Here is a 20,510-nt window from a genome sequence, read left to right as displayed (position 1 = left end):
TCCTCCCTGGCTTCCCAGAGAATCCTAGGATAAATCCCATCAGGCCCAGGGGACTTATCTATTTTCACACTTTCCAAAATTGCTAACACCTCCTCCTTGTGAACCTCAATCCCATCTAGCCTAGTAGTCTGAATCTCAGTATTCTACAGGAATGTCTCACTCTACGGGAATGCTGGTAAATCATGTACATCAAACTCATGGGCAGATCAAGCCTTTCCTCACAGCAGTTTGCTAAATCAGACCCACCCAATTTGGTCTGCAAAGTACAGGAGTTAATCACAGAATCTTACAACACACACGTCAGCCGTTCAGTCCATCGTGCCTGTGCAGGCTCTTTGAAAGAGCTATGCAATTAGCATAGGGGAGTGGGACTTACCCCCATAGCTCTGCAAATTTTTCCTTTTCCAGTATATATCCAGTTTCCTTCCACCACCGTTTCAGGCAGTGCATGCCAGATCATAACAACTCGCTGCATTAAATAAAAAAAACTCATCTCCCCTGGTTCTTTTGCCAATTATCCTCAATTATATAGTCATATTGCAGCCACAATAGAAATAAATGTTTGAGTGGTTTATTCACCATTTAGTGATACCTACGTCTATGCCTGTGCTGGAACGAGGGAGCAGTACCTCAGGACATGCGCGATGCCAATATCATCACCCTCTATAAAAACAAAGGTGACCGCGGTGACTGCAACAACTACCGTGGAATCTCCCTGCTCAGCATAGTGGGGAAAGTCTTTGCTCGAGTCGCTCTGAACAGGCTCCAGAAGCTGGCCGAGCGCGTCTACCCTGAGGCACAGTGTGGCTTTCGTGCAGAGAGATCGACCGTTGACATGCTGTTCTCCCTTCGCCAGATACAGGATAAATGCCGCGAACAACAGATGCCCCTCTACATTGCTTTCATTGATCTCACCAAAGCCTTTGACCTCGTCAGCAGACGTGGTCTCCTCAGACTACTAGAAAGGATTGGATGTCCACCAACGCTACTAAGTATCATCACCTCATTCCATAACAATATGAAAGGCACAATTCAACATGGTGGCTCCTCATCAGACCCCTTTCCTATCCTGAGTGGCGTGAAACAGGGCTGTGTTCTCGCACCCACACTTTTTGGGATTTTCTTCTCCCTGCTGCTTTCACATGCGTTCAAGTCCTCTGAAGAAGGAATTTTCCTCCACACAAGATCAGGGGGCAGGTTGTTCAACCTTGCCCGTCTAAGAGCGAAGTCCAAAGTGCGGAAAGTCCTCATCAGGGAACTCCTCTTTGCTGACGATGCTGCTTTAACATCTCACACTGAAGAGTGCCTGCAGAGTCTCATCGACAGGTTTGCGGCTGCCTGCAATGAATTTGGCCTAACCATCAGCCTCAAGAAAATGAACATTGTGGGACAGGACGTCAGGAATGCTCCATCCATCAATATTGGCGACCACGCTCTGGAAGTGGTTCAAGAGTTCACCTACCTAAGCTCAACTATCACCAGTAACCTGTCTCTAGATGCAGAAATCAACAAGCGCATGGGAAAGGCTTCCACTGCTATGTCCAGACTGGCCAAGAGAGTGTGAGAAAATGGCACACTGACACGGAACACAAAAGTCCGAGTGTATCAAGCCTGTGTCCTCAGGACCTTGCTCTATGGCAGCGAGGCCTGGACAACGTATGTCAGCCAAGAGCGACGTCTCAATTCCATCTTTGCTGCCTCCGGAGAATACTTGGCATCAGGTGGCAGGACCGTATCTCCAACACAGAAGTCCTCGAGGCAGCCAACATCCCTAGCTTATACACACTACTGAGTCAGCGGCGCTTGAGATGGCTTGGCCATGTGAGCCGCATGGAAGATGGCAGGATCCCCAAAGACACATTGTACAGCGAGCTTGCCACTGGTATCAGACCCACCGGCCGTCCATGTCTCCGCTTTAAAGACGTCTGCAAATGCGACATGAAGTCCTGTGACATTGATCACAAGTCGTGGGAGTCAGTTGCCAGTGTTCGCCAGAGCTGGCGGGCAGCCATAAAGGCGGGGCTAAAGTGTGGCGAGTCGAAGAGACTTAGCAGTTGGCAGGAAAAAAGACAGAGGCGCAAGGGGAGAGCCAACTGTATAACAGCCCCGACAAACAAATTTTTCTGCAGCACCTGTGGAAGAGCTTGTCACTCTAGAATTGGCCTTTATAGCCAGTCCAGGCGCTGCTCCACACACCACTGACCACCTCCAGGCACTTACCCACTGTCTCTCGAGATAAGGAGGCCAAAGAAGTGATACCACACTGCAGCTGGGAAGTATATTGTATTGTGAGTTAAAGAACTCCAAGACTGGAATCATGCTACAGAGTTGCTGTGTACCAGAACCATGGGGGCCTCCCTCAGTCACATAAACAGTGGAACCTCTGCAGCATTAAACAGGAAGAATACGATTACCCAAGAGAAACCAAAGTACTCAACACTGGAAGAAAAGCAAAATACTGCGGATGCTGGAAATCTGAAATAAAACCAAGTGCTGGAAATACTCAGCAGTACTGACAGCATCTGTGGAGAGAGAAACAGAGTTAACAAGGGGAATTTTATTCTGGCAGCTGGGTCTCGACTTCTCGAAGAAACAAAGCCGAGATCTCCACATTGCTTCTTCTCTGGAAGGCCCGCCGGATCTAGTGCCAATCAGGCACTTCAGTGGCAGGGTTTCCACAGGATCAAGCACCCCGCTGCTGGAAGTCCCACCCTTGGACAGCTGCCGGTCAATCAGAGGCAGTGGCTGCTGCTGGAGGAGCATCTACTAGAGGCGCACCTACTGGAGGCCGAAGGGCATTGCTAGACCCAGGCCACAAGTAGGTCAGGGCAGGAGTGGTCTCGTGGGATGGGTGTCGGGTTGGAGGTTTGGCAGCAAGGGCAGGGGGTGGCTGTCAGTGGGCCCCCCCCTTCCCGATGCCGGGTCCCTTGTTTAGGCACTAATTGCCTTTAAACAAGGGTCCCCCCCCCCCCAACTCCCGGAAGCAGGAAGCAGCCCACACGGTTTTCCGTGTTGTGCGCTTCCCATGCGGCGACAGGGCTGCCTGTCGCACGCTAATTGGCTGCGGCGGGAGCAGGCCCTGAATTGGGGGTTAATTGTCCAGTTAAGGGCCTCAGTTGGCAGCGGGGCAGGCCTTCCCAGCCTGCACTAAGGGAGGGGGGATGGTGGCAGGAAGCACCCCGCCATCATCCCACGCTGAAAAAGATTATTCGTTAACTATTCTTATAAAAAATTCACAGGCTCAAATACAAAGTCAGAAATTGCTTTGCCATTGCAAGGTTGTGGCTTTGTAGAATAAACTCCGAGGGAAAGTAATTAATGCAGGCTCAATTGGCACCTTTACAGAAGGAGCTGGATTGATATCTGTTGAGAAGAGTGACTGAGGGTCAGAGATATTCAGCAACACCCTCAATTATTCACCGTCTCGCCCTCTCCTAAGAGATTTTTTAAGGGAAGGAAATTGGTATTCAGTGGAGTAGATCAACAGGTTCTGCTGATCTCCTTATAGAAAGGAAGTCTATAAATAATTATACATGGGCAGGGTAGAATGGGATGATTGCTTTCTCTCAGCCTGAATTTTCGGATGTACACAGGTAAAATTGAGTACCTAGAAGGACTCACTCAAAAATTTCCATCTTTAATTAGCAAAAAGTCTATCAAGCAATGTATGCTGCTGAAGAGAGCCTTCAAGAGAGGCCACAATGCTCGAACTAATGGAGGTGAGCTGTAGTTAAAACTTGCACAGTAGTGTTGGCCATTTTGGATATCACGCTGCTGGGACATTGTAATTTTTTTTAGAGTCATAAACACTCTTGGTTGTCAAATTGTTAAAAATAAGTGCTTATGTACACTGTGACAATGTTTACTTTTGTTAGATTATGGTAGTATGGCGGCTATATTACTGGATTCATAATCCAGAGAACCCGAGTTGGAATCCCACCACGGCAGTTTGAGATGTTAAGTTCAGTATTAAAATTCTGGAAATAAAAAAATCTGGTATCCATAAAAGGTGATCATGAAGCTATCAAATTGTCATAAAAAAATCCAACTGGTTCATCAATGTCCTTTACGAAGGAAATCTGCCTTCATCAGTCTGGCCTATATGTGACTCCAGACCCACACCAATGTGTTTAACTCCTAACCATGCTCTGAAATGGCCTAGCAAGCCTCTCAAGAAAAAAAGCCAACTGCTGCCTCCTCAGGGCATCTAGTAATGGGTAAAAAAATACCAACTATGCCAGTGATGCCCACATCCAGAGAAGTAATTCTTATAAAAGCTAGTACCGTCATTGTAACAATATACACAACAGTTTTCTCTGAGGGTTGTGCAACTTTGGAACTCTCTGCCTCAGAAGGTGGTGGAGGCGGGGTTATTGATAATTTTAAGGCGGAGGTAGATAGATTCTTGTTAGGAAAGAGAATCAAAGGATATCAGGGTAGATGTGAGAGTGTAATTCGAGATACAATCAGATCAGCCATGATCTTATTGAATGGCAGAGCAGGCTCGAGGAGCCGAATGACCTACTTCTGCACCTAATATGTAATTTGTATGTAAATCTGCAATTAAAAGCTAGTCTAATGGTGACCATGAAACCATTGTCGATTGTTGTAAAAACCCATCTGGTTCATTTATGTCCTTTAGGGAAGTAAATCTGCCATTCTCACCTGGTCTGGCCTACATGTGACTCCAGACCCACAGCAATGTGGTTGACTCTTAAAATGCCCTCTGAAATGACTTAGCAAGGCACACAAGGGCAATTATGGATGGGCAATAAATGCTGGCCTAGCCAGAAATGCCCACATCCCACAAAAAAAAACAGGCTGTAGATCTCAACCTGTCACCTGTACTTGCCAGCACCTGTCTCGTGGCAGGAGACAAGGGAAGCATGCCAAGTGTGCAGGCCTAATTGCCAGAATTGGACAGACTACATCCAGCACATAGGCAGAACCGTCTGGATCTGCAGCACAGAGGGAGCAACCAGTAGAATCACAAGCAGATTTCCACTCTTCCAACAGACCATCACTTAGGAACAATATACAGAAAGAATGAGGCACTTAAGCTCATGAAGCACAAGCCCACAGCATAGTGGTACATCAGATTGAACATGATGCACGCATGCACGCTTACATTATTAAAAGCAAATGTTTAACTGTAAACTTTGTACTGCTCATCTAATAGGTTATGGCAGAAAAGTTAGAAGAAAGAAGCAGTGCTCACTGTTTTCTGCTGCAAAACAGACAGTAGCCAGGCAACCTCCTTATTAGAAATATAGAAACATGAGTAGGTCACTTAGCCCCTGGAGCCTGTTCCACCATTCAATCAGATTGCAGCTGATCTGCAACCTAATTCCACATACCCATATCCTTCGATATCTTTGGCCAACAAAATGGATCAATCTCAGATTTATAATTGACAATTATTCTATCTTTTATTGCCATTTGCAGAAGAGAGTCCCAAACTTCTATCACCCTTTGCATGAAGAAGTGTTTCCTAATTTCACTCCTGAAAGGTCTGGCTCTATTTTTTAAACTATGCCCTCTAGTCCTATATTCCCCAACTGATGGAAACAATTTCTCCAATCTACCTTATCTGTTCCCCTTAATATCTTGAAAACTGTGATTAGATCACCCTTAACCTTCTAAATTCCTAGTTTGTTTAATCTTTCCTCATGATTTAACCCTTGGGATCCAGGCACCATTCTGGTAAATGTATGCGACACTCCCTCCAAGGCTAATATATCCTTGCTAAGATGCGGTGCCCAGAAATGCCCACAGCATTCCAGGTGCCGTCTAACCAGGGGTTTGTATAGCTGAAGCATGACTGCTACCCTCTTGTATTCTATTTCTCTAGATATAAAGGCCAGCATTCCATTAGCCTTTTTAGTTAATTTCTTTAGCTGTTCATGACATTTTAATGATCTGCATATCTGGGCCACCAAGCCTCTTTGGGCCTTCACTATTTAAATTCACAACTCCCATATGACTACTACAATGGATAATCTGTACCATGGAATATACAGCTGCTTTCCTCTGTGGAGAGTCCATTAAATTATAGAACTACACAAGTCAGGGTATGAAAACTTCATATGCTAATATTTTCACTCTAACTATGATAACTGGTTACTTTAAGCCTACCCACTTGCCAATTCACAGCAACATAGCAAAACTTTAATTTGGGAACCTCAATTAGTGTCCAATACAAATGTTGCACAAATGGCTTGGCTCACAAACACTTTTACGAGAGGCCTGGAAACAGACTGTCCACTTGTGCAAGTAGTGGTAGAATGGAACTGAAATGACCCACAATTCTTTACAATGTAATTGGTCACAGGATGCAGTGTTACCCTAGTCTCTTGGCCTACCTGTGGAGAAGATTAAGACAGTATTGTTCCAGAATCCATACTGCTTCAGAGCGTCAGTAATGTTCCCCACAGCTTCATCCATCACCGATACCATTCCTGCATAGTGGCGCCGATGCATATTGTGGATAAAATTGTACGGCTTCACGTACTCCTCAGGCACTTGAAGTGGTGCATGAACCGACTGGAAGGGCAGGTACAGGAATAGAGGCTGCAACAGAGTGCACAGTGTGTAAGGATTACCTGGGCAGTGAAGGATTATACAAGTGATAATTACAGATTCTTTCGTGTGAGGCCAATGAGGTTCCTGCGTTTCAGCATTAGACTGCCATTCGCTCTAGTCTGTCCACTCAGTGGCTGTGCCTGATCAGTCCCTGAAAGAAGGGTTAACTTTTGTTTGCCAAGGCTAAAACCAGACAGGTGATAGGACAGGTAGATTTCTGACTGGGACTCTGTTTTCTTAGCCTTTGTCAACCACCATAACGAATTCTTCCACATACACTCAAAGTGGGGGGAAGGATTTTATACTCTCTCCCGCGGCGACGTGAGGTGGGGTCAGCATTTAATTGGGCAGGATGGTAATTGGGGTAGGAAAGAGGGGAACCCTCCACTTTCTCGCCTTCACCCAAATTAAGTGAATTGCCTACCCACCCTGCTGCCAATTGAGGCCCTTAAGTGATCAATTAATGCCCAATTAAGGGCCTCATCCTGCCGTTGCTGCACAGGGAACACACCAAGCAAACCCATGCGAGTTGTTTGTCAGCTCCTTGGGGGGAGGTGGTGGATGTTGGGGGTCCTTTGTTGAAAGACACTTGGTGCCTGGACAACAGACCCAGCAATGAGAAGGGGGGGTCCGCTGAGAGCCACCCACCTGCAGTGCGACCCCAACCCCGCAAAACCCCTTCCACCCTGACTCACATGTGGCCTGGGTTCGGCGTCTCCAGTGAGTCCAGTACTGGCAGCAGCCACCGCTTCTGCAGTGGTACTGCTCAATTCGAGCTGCTAGCCTCTGATTGGCTGACAGCTCCCAGAGGGCGGGACTTGTGTCGCCGCGGTCCTTGATCCTGGGGAAGGCCCGCCGCTGTCTACTTAAGTGCCTAATTGGCACTTGATTTGGAGAAGACAGGGGGCTCTCACCAGCACTGCAGCTGGTAGGCGAGACCCTGTTGCCCAGAGACAATCCCAACCATACAGTGTAAAAGGGGCCATTCAGCCCATCATGCCTATGCCAGCTTTTTTTTTTAAAAAAGAACTATCCATTTAGTCTTATTCTTCTGCTCTTTCCCCATAGAGCCACAATTTTTTCCCTTTTCTAGTATATATCAATTCCCTTTTGAAAGTTACAACTGAAGCCACTTCCACCACCCTTTCAGGTTGCACTTTCCAGACTCGCTACATAAAGAAATTCTCATTGCCCTTCTGGTTCTTTTGTCGATTCTCTGAATCTGTGCCCTCTGTTACTGATCTTCCTATCAGTGGAAAGTTTCTTCTTAGTTACTTTATCAAAACCCTCCATAATTTTGCTCCAATGAGAGCAATCTGGTTATCAAGAAGCCTGCCACTGGAAAACAGTTCCTCTTTATTTATCCTTAACAAAACCTTTTATGATTTAGACGCCTTTTTAAATTACGCATTCATGAGATCTTGGCATCATTGACAAGGTCAGCATTTATTGTCCTTCCCTAATTGCCCTAACTGGAATCAGTTTGGGTGGAAATAAGGAATAGCAAGGGGAAGAAGTCACGGATGGGAGTCATCTATTGACCCCCGAAAAGTTGCCTCACTGTAGGACAAAGTATAAATTGGGAAATAACGGAGGCATGTAAGAAGGTGATACAATTGTCATGGGTGATTTTAATCTGCATATTGACTGGACAAATCAGATTGGCAGAGGTAACATGGAAGATGAAATTGTAGAGTGCATCAGGGATTGTTACTTAGTTGCAGAACCTACCCGGGAACAGGCTATTTTAGATCTATTAATGTGTAATGAGGTAGGATTAATAAGAGATATCATAGTTAAGGATCCTCTAGGGGGTAGCAATCACAACATGGTAGAATTTCAAATTCAGTTTGAGGGAGAGCAGCTTGGGTCTCAAACTTAAACAAAGGAAATTACAGAGGTATGAAGAAAGAGTTGTCTAAAGCGGGCTGGGATGAGCAGTGGCAGACATTTAAGCAGATATTTCATAACGTTCAGCAAAAATTTCTCACGGTCAAAAAGGACTCGATGAGAAGGATGAACTACCTGTGGGTAACAAAGGCGGTCAAAGAGAGTATCCAAACAAAAACTAAGGCATACAAAGTGTCGAAAACTAGTGGTAGGCCAGAGGATTGGGAATTTTTTTTTAAGGAACCAGCAGCTGATGACTAAAAAGCTAATAAAGAGGGAGAAAATTGATTATGAAAGTAAATTGGCAAGAAATATAAAAACAAACAGCAAGAGCTTCTACAGGTATATAAAAAGAAAGGGAGTAGCTAAAGTGAGCGTGGGAGCCTTGGAGGATGCAACTGGAGAATTGATAATGGGGAACAGGGAAATGGCAGACAATTTAAACCAATATTTTGCATCAGTCTTCACGGTGGAGGACACTCTAAACATCCCACAGATATTGGATAAGCAAGGAGCTAATGGGAGGAAAGATCTTGTAACAGTCTCTATCACGTGGGACAAAGTATTTGACAAACTAATGGGACTAAAGGCAGACAAGTCACCAGGACCTGATGGCCTGCATCCAAGGGTTTTAAAGGAAGTGGCTGCAGAGTTAGTGGAGGCATTGGTGGAAATATTCCAGAACTCATTGGATTCCGGGAGGGTCCCAGCGCATTGGAAAACCACTAATGTGACATCCCTGTTCAAGAAGGGGGGGCGGGGAGGGAGACAAAAAGTAGGAAACTATAGGCCAGTCAGCCTAACATCAGTCATTGGGAAAATGCTAGAGTCCATTAGTAAGGAAGAAATAGCAGGACATTTAGAAAAGCTTAACGCAATCAAACACAGTCAACATGGTTTTGTTAAAGGGAAATCATGTTTGACAAATTTGCTAGAGTTCTTTGAGGATATAACAAGCGGAGTTGATAAAGGGAAACTGGTAGATGTAATGTATTTAGATTTCCAGAAGGCATTCGATAAGGTGCCACATAAAAGATTATTGCACAAGATAGGAGCTCATGGTTTTGGGGGTAATGTATTAGCATGGATTGAGGATTAGTTAACTCACAGAAGACAGAGAGAAGGTATTAATGGGTCTTTTTCAGGTTGGAAAGACGTAACTAGTGGAGTGTCACAAGTATCAGTCCTAGGGCCTCAATTATTTACTATCTATATTAATGAACTGGAGAAGGGGGCAGAGTGTAATATATCCAGGTTTGCTGACAATACAAAAATAAGTGGGAGGGCATGTTGTGATGAGGACACAAGGAATTTGCAAGGGGACATAGATAGGTTGAGTGAGTGGGCAAAAACTTGGCAGATGGAAATTAATGTAGGAAAGTGTGAGGTCATGCACTTTGCTAGAAAGAATCAAAAGGGAAATGATTATTTAAATGGAGAGAGACTTCAAAAAAGTGCAGCACAGAGGGATCTGGGTGTTCTTGTGCATGAAACACAAAAAGTTAGCATGCAGGTGTAGCACGTAATTAAGAAGGGAAATGGAATTTTTGCCTTTATTGCTAGGGGGTTGGAGTTTAAAAATAGGGAAGGCTTGTTACAACTGTACAGGGTGTTAGTAAGGCTGCACCTGGAGTGCTGTGTACAGTTTTGGTTTCCGTATTTAAGAAAGGATGTACTGGCATTGGAGGCAGTTCAAAAGAGATTCACTAGGCTGATTCCTGGGATGAAGGGGTCGACTTATCAAGAACAGCTAAACAGGTTAGGCCTTTATTCATTAGAGTTTAGAAGAATGAGGGGTGATCTTATTGAAACGTACAAGATTCTGAGGGGGCTTGACAGGGTAGATGTTGAGAAGATGTTTCCACTAGTGGGGGAATCTCAAACTAGGGGACATAGTTACAGAATATGGGGGCACTCATTTAAAACTGAGATGCGAAGGAATTTCTTCTCTGAGGGTAGCGAATGTCTGGAATTCTCTACCCCAGAAAGCTGTGGAGGCTAGATCGTGGAGTTGAGGGCTATGAGGAGTTGGCACGAAAGAGGAGTTGAGGTCTGGGGCAGATCAGCCATGATCTTATTGAATGGCGGGGCAGGCTTGAGGGGCCGAATGGCCTACTCCTGCTCCTATTTCTTATGTCCTTATTTATGAGTCAACCATTTTGCTGGGTCTGTAGTCATATGGTGTAGCCTATATATATATATAAAAACACACACACACACACACACACACACACACACACACACACACACACACACACACACACACACACACACACACACACACACACACACACACACACACACACACACACACACACACACACACACACACGCTAAACCTAAAGGACATTAGTGAACCAGATGGTTTTCACTAACAATCCAGTAGTTTCATGGTGACCATTACTGTTACTAGATTTTTTTATTACAGTTTTATTTAATTTAAATTTCCCGGCTGCCATGGTGAGATTTGAACTTGTGCCTCCAAATCATTAGTCCAGAACTCTGGATGACTAGTCCAGTGATATAACCACTACGCTACATTAGCCCCCTAATAAATCTTAAATATTAATCCTATCCTTAACCTTAAAATAAAAGCAAAATACAGCAGATACTGGAAATCTGAACTAAAAACAGAAAGTGCTGGAATTACTCAGCAGGTCTGGCAGCATCTGTGGAGTGCGAAACAGAGTTAATTTTTCAGGTCTGTGATCTTTCATCAGAACTGACAAAGCTTAGAAATGTAATAGGTTTTGAGCAAATGAAAGTGGCGGGGGTCGGTGGGAGGTGGGGAAGAAGAACAAAAGGGAAGGTGTGAGATAGGGCAGAGGACAGGAGAGAATAAATGACAAAGAACTAATGGACAAAGGCAAATGGAGTGCTAATGGTTGTGGTGAAAGACAAAGCATTAGTCCAGAGAGAGTGTTAATAGCAGAATAATGAATAGCTCTGTCCAAAAGCACAAACATGAAAAACAAGTTTAAGACAAGCACATGGTTAAAAAGCTAAAATAAAAAAAATCCAGTCATGCTCTGAAATTGTTGAACTCAATGTTGAGTCTAGAAGGCTGTAGAGTGTCTAATTGGAAGATGAGATGCTGTTCCTTGATCTTGCATTGGTGTTCACTGGAACACTGCAGCAAGCTGAGGACAGAAATGTGGGCACGAGAGCAGGGCAAGCAACTGGAAGCTTGGGGTCATGTTTGCGGACTGAGCTGAGGTGTTCTCTCCAGCCCGCTGCCCGATCACACACCTTCCTTTCTGTTCTCCTTCTCCCCCCCCACAACCCCCACCCCACCTTTCACTTGCTCAAAACCTATTACATTTCTAATCTTTGCCAGTTCTGATGAAAGGCTACAGACCTGAAACTTTAACACTGCTTCTCTCTCCACAGATGCTGCCAAATCTGCAGAGTATTTCCAGCACTTTCTATCCTTTACCTTATTTGCTGAAGAACCCCAGCTTCTCTAGTCTCTCACATGACTGAAGTCCCAGATCCCTGGTATCATTCTAGTAAATCTCCTCTGCACCCTCACAAGGCCTTCCTAAAATATGGTGTCGAGAATGGAAGCAATACTCCAGCTGAGGTCTAAGCAGTGATTTATAGAGGTTTAATATAACTTCTTTGCTTTTGTACTTTATGCCTCTATTTATAAAGCCAGGATCCCATATGCTTTTCATTTTAAAACAGATTTATCAACTTGTCCTGCCACCTTCAAAGATTTGTATATGTAAACTCCAAGCTCTCTCTATACATAAACCCCCCTGTAAAACTGCACCATTTATATTACTACATCATAAGCGATAGAAAGAGAAAAAAAGACCGCTATATTTTAAGAAGAAAGACTTTTGCTTCCTGGTTTGCATTTTAGGAATTTTTGGTCCATCTATTCAATAACTAGACAGTCCAGTTCAAAACAAGACCAGAGGCAATGCTACTTGGAAGGAATACCACACAGAGGCTGATAATTGTACCATTTGGGGAAGAGAGAAGAGTCAAGGAAAGGATGCTTTATAGCCATCAAGGTGACTGACTTAACTTCAACTCTTAGCAAGGAAAGGTATTAAAATGTGATATGTCTAACTGAAATATCCATACATATCAACACATTTTAAAACTCTAAGTATCTTTGCTAATTCATCACTTCATATTTAAATATAAATCAAATAAACAAGTAATCTGCATGCTTTCTGCAGGCTGTTGAACCATAATCAAATTGTATCCACTGCCTAACCTGAATGTACTATTTCAGCCATTTCTTAAAATATTTTAAAATAAAGAACAAACATGGTGTGAGGAACAGAAATTACCAGAGAATAATTTACAGCCTCAATAGTTTATACTTGTGTTAATGTTGTTTAAAGAAATGAAAATTAGTATCTGAGCTTTCAGATAATTGGATACTTTTTTTGGGGAGGCGGGGGGGGGAGTGAATTGGAGGTCATTTAATCCCAGGGAATTAAAAATTGAAACCTTCCAGCTCTATACTAATTTACTCACAGCACTGCAGGCAGCAGGAGGGCAGGTGCATTACACATGAACAATGCACATATCCTCGTGCTTTAGAAATTTGGCTTCCGTAACGATCCCATCAAGGTTTCAGAGCTCTGTGAGATCATGCTTTATTTTTGCATGATGTTTATCGGCAAGAAGCACTTAAACTAAAACAAAAAGAACAGCCAATCCCAGCCAGACCCAATTGTGCTGTTTTCCTCTGAAGTCCTTTGTTCCCTTTTTCCACACAGTCACCCTGACCTCCACGTTACTGACGTAGGTACAATATTCAGCTGATCTGGGTCAGTCATTTCAGTCATTTGTTTTAACTCAAATATCTAGCCCACCACTATACTTTTTATTTTAATCCCTTCCTTCTGTAGTTTTCTTCCACAACTTCCTTCTGCCATATTCCTTAGTGGCTAGTTTCCTATCTTTGCAGATTTAAAAAATAACTTTAAAATATCCTATTGTTTAATGCACCGTCCCTTTCCCCCACTTGTTTTGAGAGCTTGACAAGTGAAGTATTTAGCAGTTACTCTACTTTCTTGAAAATATGGCCCCACAGTCCTATTTCTGCCCACCATAAAAAGGCAGCTGTAGTAACAAAACAGGCCTATTAAATTTTCTATAGTGTGTACCAACCTGCGCAGGGTCATGTTTGGAGAGAAGGTCAGTGGCTTTCTGCGTAAATAAATGGGTTGAATACACGTCTGTAAATCCAGCAGCAACTTTTTCTCCGTTACGCAAGTCCAATGCACAGCGAGTGACATTTAGCAGCTCAATGAGAGAACAGCGCTTGTGAGTGTAATAATCCTCACTGCCCAACAAGTAACCTAAAGTGTAAAAGAAACACTTATTAAAGCAATGTAACACCACTGAATGTGGAAAAAATGATAAGACTGGTCTGGAAGATTATTGGCTTGCATAGCTTTAAATCCAAGGATAGATCATCAAGGTACATTAACCAAGGTTCCAAACTATAACCCCGGACTCCCTTGTAGATCAAAAATCTGTCTCACTCAAAAATATGGAATGCTTCACAAATTTGCATGTCATCTTTGCGATTGGTCTTTTTCTTTTTAATTCGTTCAAGGCGAGCATTTGTTGCCCATCCCCAATTGCCCTTGACAACAGAGTGGCTTGTGAGGCCATTTCAGAGGGCAGTTAAGAGTTAACCACATTGCTGTGGGCCTGGAGTCATATGTAGGCCAGACCAGGTAAAGATGGCAGATTTCCTTCCCTAATACATTAGTGAACTAGATGGGTTTTTACGACAATTGATAGTAGTTTCATGGCACCATTACTGAAGCTAGATTTCAATTCCAGATTTTTATTAATTAATTCAATTTAAATTCCACTAGCTGCTGTGGTGGGATTTGAACCCATGTCCCCAGGGCAATAGCCTGGGCCTCTGGATTAATAGAGTGATATTACCACTACTCCACCTCTGCCAGACTGGACCTCAGTGCCCCTTAGCTGTGATTGTGGGGGAGTAGGGAGAGTGGGTGGGAAAAGAAGAGGAAAAACAACCAGGAATGCTGCTCCATATTTATCAACACCCCTACTGGAGAGTGAGCAGGTGGGGTAACCAGTGACAGCAGCATTGAGCTCAGCTGTATTGTCACCATCGTTCAAGCAGCCTAATTAAACTGACAGTATGGGCTCACGTTAAGAATGACCACTTGGTTTGAGATACCAGAGGGCGTTGACATTGGCAAAACTATACCACCAGCAAAAGCCTTGAGGATTGGTGGAGGGGCAGGGGGGCGGTGGCGGAGGTACGTATACAGGAAAGAGAAGTTACAAAACAAACATCAACAGCAAAACCCGTGTGCAGAAGTGATGGTTAAACTCAAACCCTACTACCCAATGGTACATGTAGTGAGATTCTAACACAGTGTAACTGCATGACCATACGTCACGGTTTCAAACAGCGTTCTTTTGTGTATTTAAAAATGGGATTTGGAATATTGGGAATGACATTTATAAAACACCAAACCGGTGCTGCAGACAACATGTGAAAGATATTTCTTGGGAGGTGGTGGTTGAGGTAGCATCTCAGTGCACCATTTGTAGTGAAAGTTTCCTCAATTGAGGTCTAAGATAGTCACTGCAAGGGATACATTGTCCTGCATGTGTAAAGTTACAAAGATGAACTAACTTTACCACTGGACAGGAAGAATGTCACTGGTAATTAAAACTAAGTAGAGAACTAAAAGAATGTAGTTACCAAAATAGGAATCAAATCCTCTCTGCATCGGGAGGCACTCGTTCTTGTACATGCCCAAGTGCCATTTCCCCACCATGTGCGTCCTATAACCAGCCTCCTTCAGCAGTTGAGGCAGCAGCTTTTCATCTAATGGGAGGCAGTGTGGTTGACAGGGCCAGATGATTTCATGTTGAAGACCTGTGTGGATCTGGAGAGAAACCATGAATAATTGAGCTGCAGGTGGCTGTGTGTGAAAGCACTGTTGCACCATTATTAGTGCTTTGAAATTATTTGTACACACTTTCTGTTTCACGCTGTACAGAAAATAGGCCTAGAGGATGTAACAATATTTTCGTGATGCTCCTTAAAACCTACCAAGTTTTATCATCTGTCCTAATATCTCTCTGTGGCTTGGTGTCAAATCTTGTTTGATAATACTGATGTGAAGCACCCTGGGATGTTTTCCGAAGTTAAAGGTGCTATATAAATACACATTGTTGTTGTTTAATGCTATGATATTTATTGTAGTTTAAGACTGGCGTACATCAACCAACATGAGTGAGCTTCTCGTATGGCATTTTCATTTCGAAAAAAGCATCGGTGATTAAAACACATTAGGAACACACTGCTGAGGTCACATTATTTTGGACATTGGTTGCCAGAGTCATTTTATTCCGTTCCTTCCAAAAGCTCTCTACACTTAGCCACTCAAAATCCCTCTCTCACCAAAAACTCTGTGCTCCAGGTCTATTTTCCTCCCCAATCTGACCCCAAGTTGAGCTTCAAACCCCATATTGTGTGCATCACCAAGGCCACATCTGTCCATACCTCACTCCCAGTGCTCTAGAAACCCTGGTCCATACTTTGCCTATCACAAAATTAACTTCACCAATACTCTGCCTTGACAGTTTCTCAAGCTGTGCCCTACAGAAACTCCAAATTGTACCAAACTCTGATATCTATATCCTGTCTTGCTCAGCCATCACCCATCTTTGTGGCCTCCACTGACTTCCTGTCTCTGCCCCAAACATCAAATGGAAAAATCTTTATTTAAAGCCTCTCCAAGCCCTCACCCCACTCCACCCAGACCCTTCTTCAGTCCCACATCCCAGTCTTTGTTCTTCAATCTTTTGACTCTGGCTTACTTTCTACCTCCACTCCCTCTGCACCAGAGTTGGCAAAGCCCTCAACTTGCTTGGCCTGACTCTCTGGAACTCTTCACTAAATCGCATCCTTTACAGAATCATAGCATTTTGCAGCACAGAAGGCAGCCATTCGGCCCATCATGCCTGTGCCTAGTCCAGTTGTTTGAAAGAGCTATCCAATTTCCACACCCCAGCGTTCTCTCCATAACCCTGTAAATGAGTCCTCTTCAAGCACATTGTCATCTTACTTCTCTCCCCCCTCAAAGCTTCTTCAAAATCTCTCCTGATTCTTACACTACTGCTCTGTATACACCATGGTATATCTTCTACGTTAGACACTTCATAAATTCAAGTTTTGTACTTATTTATATATCTTAGAAATGAGATTGATTCTAAAAGATTAGTAGCCCAACAAGAGAAAGAAATTGTAAGTGCCACTTAGTGCTGTGACTATGGTTAAAAATAGTTACACAAGAAAAAATGTTTACTGTAATTTTATCTTTTTGAAGTCTTCCTTTTTCCTGTTGCTGTGACCCTCTAGTATCTTTTGTTTATTTGTCTGTCCCTAGTCTATTTTACTTTGAGTGCCTTTTGGCATTTTGCACAAAGGCTCAGTGTCCTGGAAACTGTTTTTCTGCTGCTCATGATTAGTTATCTACTGTTAGTGAAAGCCTTGAACCCACATCACTGACTGTTTATGGAGGCAATCTACCCGAGCACTACATTAGCTGATCAGAAAAGCAGTGAATGCTGCTGGCATGTTAGACAACATTAACGGGGCACTTTATGATTAGGTAGAGTTCCAGACAGGTTCAAGTTCTCGAACACTCGATTCCAAAAACTCTTCAGAGCTGGGAAAGTTTTGCATAAGAGATGTTTTCTGTGGTGCAAACATCTTTCTATGCAGTCATAATGAATTTTTCAATAAAATTTTAAATGTATTTTTTTAAAAGCACACACAGTGATCGAATAATAGACCCACTAAATTACATTTATTTTCAGTGAGACTCTTTGTTCACCTTAACCAGTTCAGCCTTACTACAGCAGTTCCATTCTTTTCCACAGATTCACTGTAACTATGCTCCTGCCCTGCCTTTAATTTATTTAAAGGCTTATTTTGTATAAATTGTAAAGGCCTTAGATGTAGTCTACACATTTTTCTGTGTTTCTGGATTAATTCTGCACATCTCAAAGGAATCAAACTAAACATTACAAGAGGCCTCTTGAGAGATAAGGATGATTTCACTGCACTCCCAGATAACCCTCATCTGATAAGCACAAGTTACCAGATGTCCACACAACACAAGCAGCAGATTATCTCCTAGCAGCACCATTCCTGTAGCTGACATTTCCTAATGTTAATGATTTAAAGCAATCCCTTTCGTGTGCTAACCTTCTGCTGTTTTACTTTATTTGGCAGGGTAAACAACAAAGCAGTACATTAAACACAGTGAAGTGTGGGGCACAGCGCTTCAGAATACATTTTTGTTTAAAACCTTCACCAGATCACAGTCTGGCCTGACCACCTAATCCTCTGGCACTTTCTTCTCCTTTGACCATCTCGCCTTGTTCCATCCCTCTCACCTCATTCAAAATCATCATTCTCTGCCGCCCTCCCAAGTACAATAAAAATTTTATCACTGATATTTTCGCTGCTTTCCTCCCTCAGCCTCTTCACCGAACTACTTCTCATCCTAAGTGATTTCAACCTCCATCTCAACTCATCATGCTCTCTCTCTTCTGAGTTCACTTCTCCCTAATTCTCTCCCTGCATGGAAACTCCCCAACACATATTCAAAGCCACCCCCTTGACCTTGCCTTTTCAAGTGGTCTTACTAGTCCCATTGTACCAATCACAGATAAGGCCATCTCTGATCACTTTCTTGTATCACTCTCTACCCACATCCTCCTTACACGCCCCAACCCTACCTCCTTCTGTATTCATCCCTGGCAAAAAAACTATTCCCCATATTACTTACAACTGCACTTTCAAAATCTCAACGATCAAGCCTTTGGCCCTCCATTTGCCACAACATTTCTGCAGCTGATTTGCCCAACCTCACCCTCACCTCTATCTTTGATGCCCCAGTCCCCATTAAAAATATCAATCTCTATCACCCTGGTCAATCCCCTAATTCGACCCGCCTCTCCGCTCCCTTAAGTCCAAGGGATGCAGACTTAAAAGGATATAGTGGACAATTGGTTCAGCCATCCATCGGCAGATCTGTCTAGACCACTTAACATTAGCAGGTCCTGCTCTAGTCTGCTAAAACTGCTCACTAGCTCACTATTCCAGGTTCATCTGGAATGCAAAGATAACCTTCAGCTTCTTTTCTCTACTGCAAACCATCTTCTTAAGCACCTCTCCCGTTCCCTCAACTCCAACAATAAATGAGTGGAGCTCATGGACTTCTTTGTCACTAATATCAAGACCACCCAATCAACTGCTCTGCCACGTCCCTCCCTTCCACTAGCCCACCTGGCCAAACTTCCTCTAAAGCTCCCCCCAACCCTAGCCCTGAACTCCCATCTTTCTCTAGTTTCTCTCCTATCTCCCCTCATGCCCTCTCTGAGCTCATCTTGTCAATGAGACCGACCTCCTGCTCCCTCAAGCCTAGTCCCACTAAACTGCTGATCACCCAACTTCCCCCCCTGGTCCCCACGTTAGCCAATATTGTTAATGGTCCTCTCTCTTTAGGTGTTGTCCTTCTCTCCTTTAAATCTGCCGTCATCATCCATCTAAAAAAAAAAATCAACCTTTTAGAACAAAACTAACAGGAGGAGTAGGACATGGGCCCCTCAAGCCTGCTCCGCCATTCAATAAGATCATGGTTAATCTTATTGTGGTCTTAACTCCACTTTCCTGCTGCTGTCACCACCAACCCCCGAATAATGTAGATTAAATATCTGTCTAACTCAGATTTGAATATATTCAATGACCCAGCCTCCACTGCTCTCTGGGAAAGGGAATTCCAAAGATTAACAATCCTCTGAAAGAAGATTTTAAATTATTTGTTTGACTGAGATGAGGAGAAATTTCTTCACTTGACCCCACCGCCCTAGCAAACTTCAGGTTAGGAGCATGCAGTCAGAGAGGGAATGGGTGACCGCCAGGCAGTCTAAGAGAACCAGGCAGGCAGTGCAGGAGTCCCGAGTCTATCTTGCTTGCTATTTTGGATACTGGTGAGAGCAATGGTGCCTCAGAGGAGTGCAGCCAGAGCAAAGTCTGTGGCACCACAGATGGCTCAGCTGCACAGCAGGGGAGGAAAAGGGTTGGAAGAGCGAATGTGATAGGGGATTCTATCGTAAGGGATGCAGATAGGCATTTCTGTGGCCACAAACGAGACTCCGGGATGGTATGTTGCCTCCCTGGTGCTAGGGTCAAGGATGTCTCGGAGTGGCTGCAGGACATTCTGAAATGGGAGGGTGAGCAGCCAGAGGTCGTGGTCCATATTGGTACTAATGACATAGGCAGGAAAAGAGATGAGGTCCTGCAAAGTGAATATAGGGATTTAGGCAGGTTAAAAAGCAGGACCTCTAGGGTTGTAATCTCAGGATTACTCCCTGTGCCACGTGCTAGTGAGGGTAGGAATAGGAGGATTAGGCAAATGAATGCGTGGCTGAAGAGCTGGTAGGCGGGATGGCTTCAGCTACTTGGATCATTGGGATCTCTTCTGGTGCAGAGGTGACCTGTGCAAGAAGGACGGGTTGCATCTAAACTGGAGGGGGACCAATATCCTCGCAGGGAGGTTAGCTAGCACTACTCGGGAGTGTTTAAACTAGTCTTGCAGGGGGGTGGGACCCAAAGTAGCAGTCTCTCAGATGAGATAGTTGAGGCAAATGTAGAGGTTAAAGCAAACAAGTCCAGTAGGCAGGCCAGGCAGGGGCAGGACAGGGAGCGTGGAAGGTCTGGTAGGCTAAACTGCATTTACTTTAATGCAAGAAGCCTTACAGGTAAGGCAGATGAACTCAGAGCATGGATCGGTACATGGGATTGTGATATTATTGCTATTACGGAAACATGGTTGAGGGATGGACAGGACTGGCAGCTCAATGTTCCGGGGTACCGATCTTTCCGGCGTGACAGAGGTGGAGGTAAGAGAGGAGGGGGAGTTGCACTATTGATTAGGGAGGACATTACGGCAGTACTTAGAGAGGGTATCCCGGGGGGAACGTCCAGCGAGGCCATA

General features: G+C 44.0%; 1 protein-coding gene across 1 annotated transcript in view; it reads right to left on the bottom strand.

The window, feature by feature from the left end:
* arsb (arylsulfatase B) overlaps positions 1–20,510 on the bottom strand; it is a 130,690-nt gene that overhangs the window by 75,776 nt on the left and 34,404 nt on the right. Inside the window, exons 2-4 of the mRNA XM_068029465.1 lie at positions 15,197–15,383; positions 13,609–13,799; positions 6,363–6,570 (exon numbers count right to left, since the gene is read on the bottom strand). Coding sequence (XP_067885566.1) covers positions 6,363–6,570; positions 13,609–13,799; positions 15,197–15,383 — 586 coding nt within the window. The remainder of the gene's footprint in view (positions 1–6,362; positions 6,571–13,608; positions 13,800–15,196; positions 15,384–20,510) is intronic.

This window comes from Heterodontus francisci, chromosome 4 (assembly GCF_036365525.1).
Source record: "Heterodontus francisci isolate sHetFra1 chromosome 4, sHetFra1.hap1, whole genome shotgun sequence".
NCBI lineage: Eukaryota > Metazoa > Chordata > Chondrichthyes > Heterodontiformes > Heterodontidae > Heterodontus > Heterodontus francisci.
This window is presented reverse-complemented; position numbering and strand designations above follow the sequence as displayed.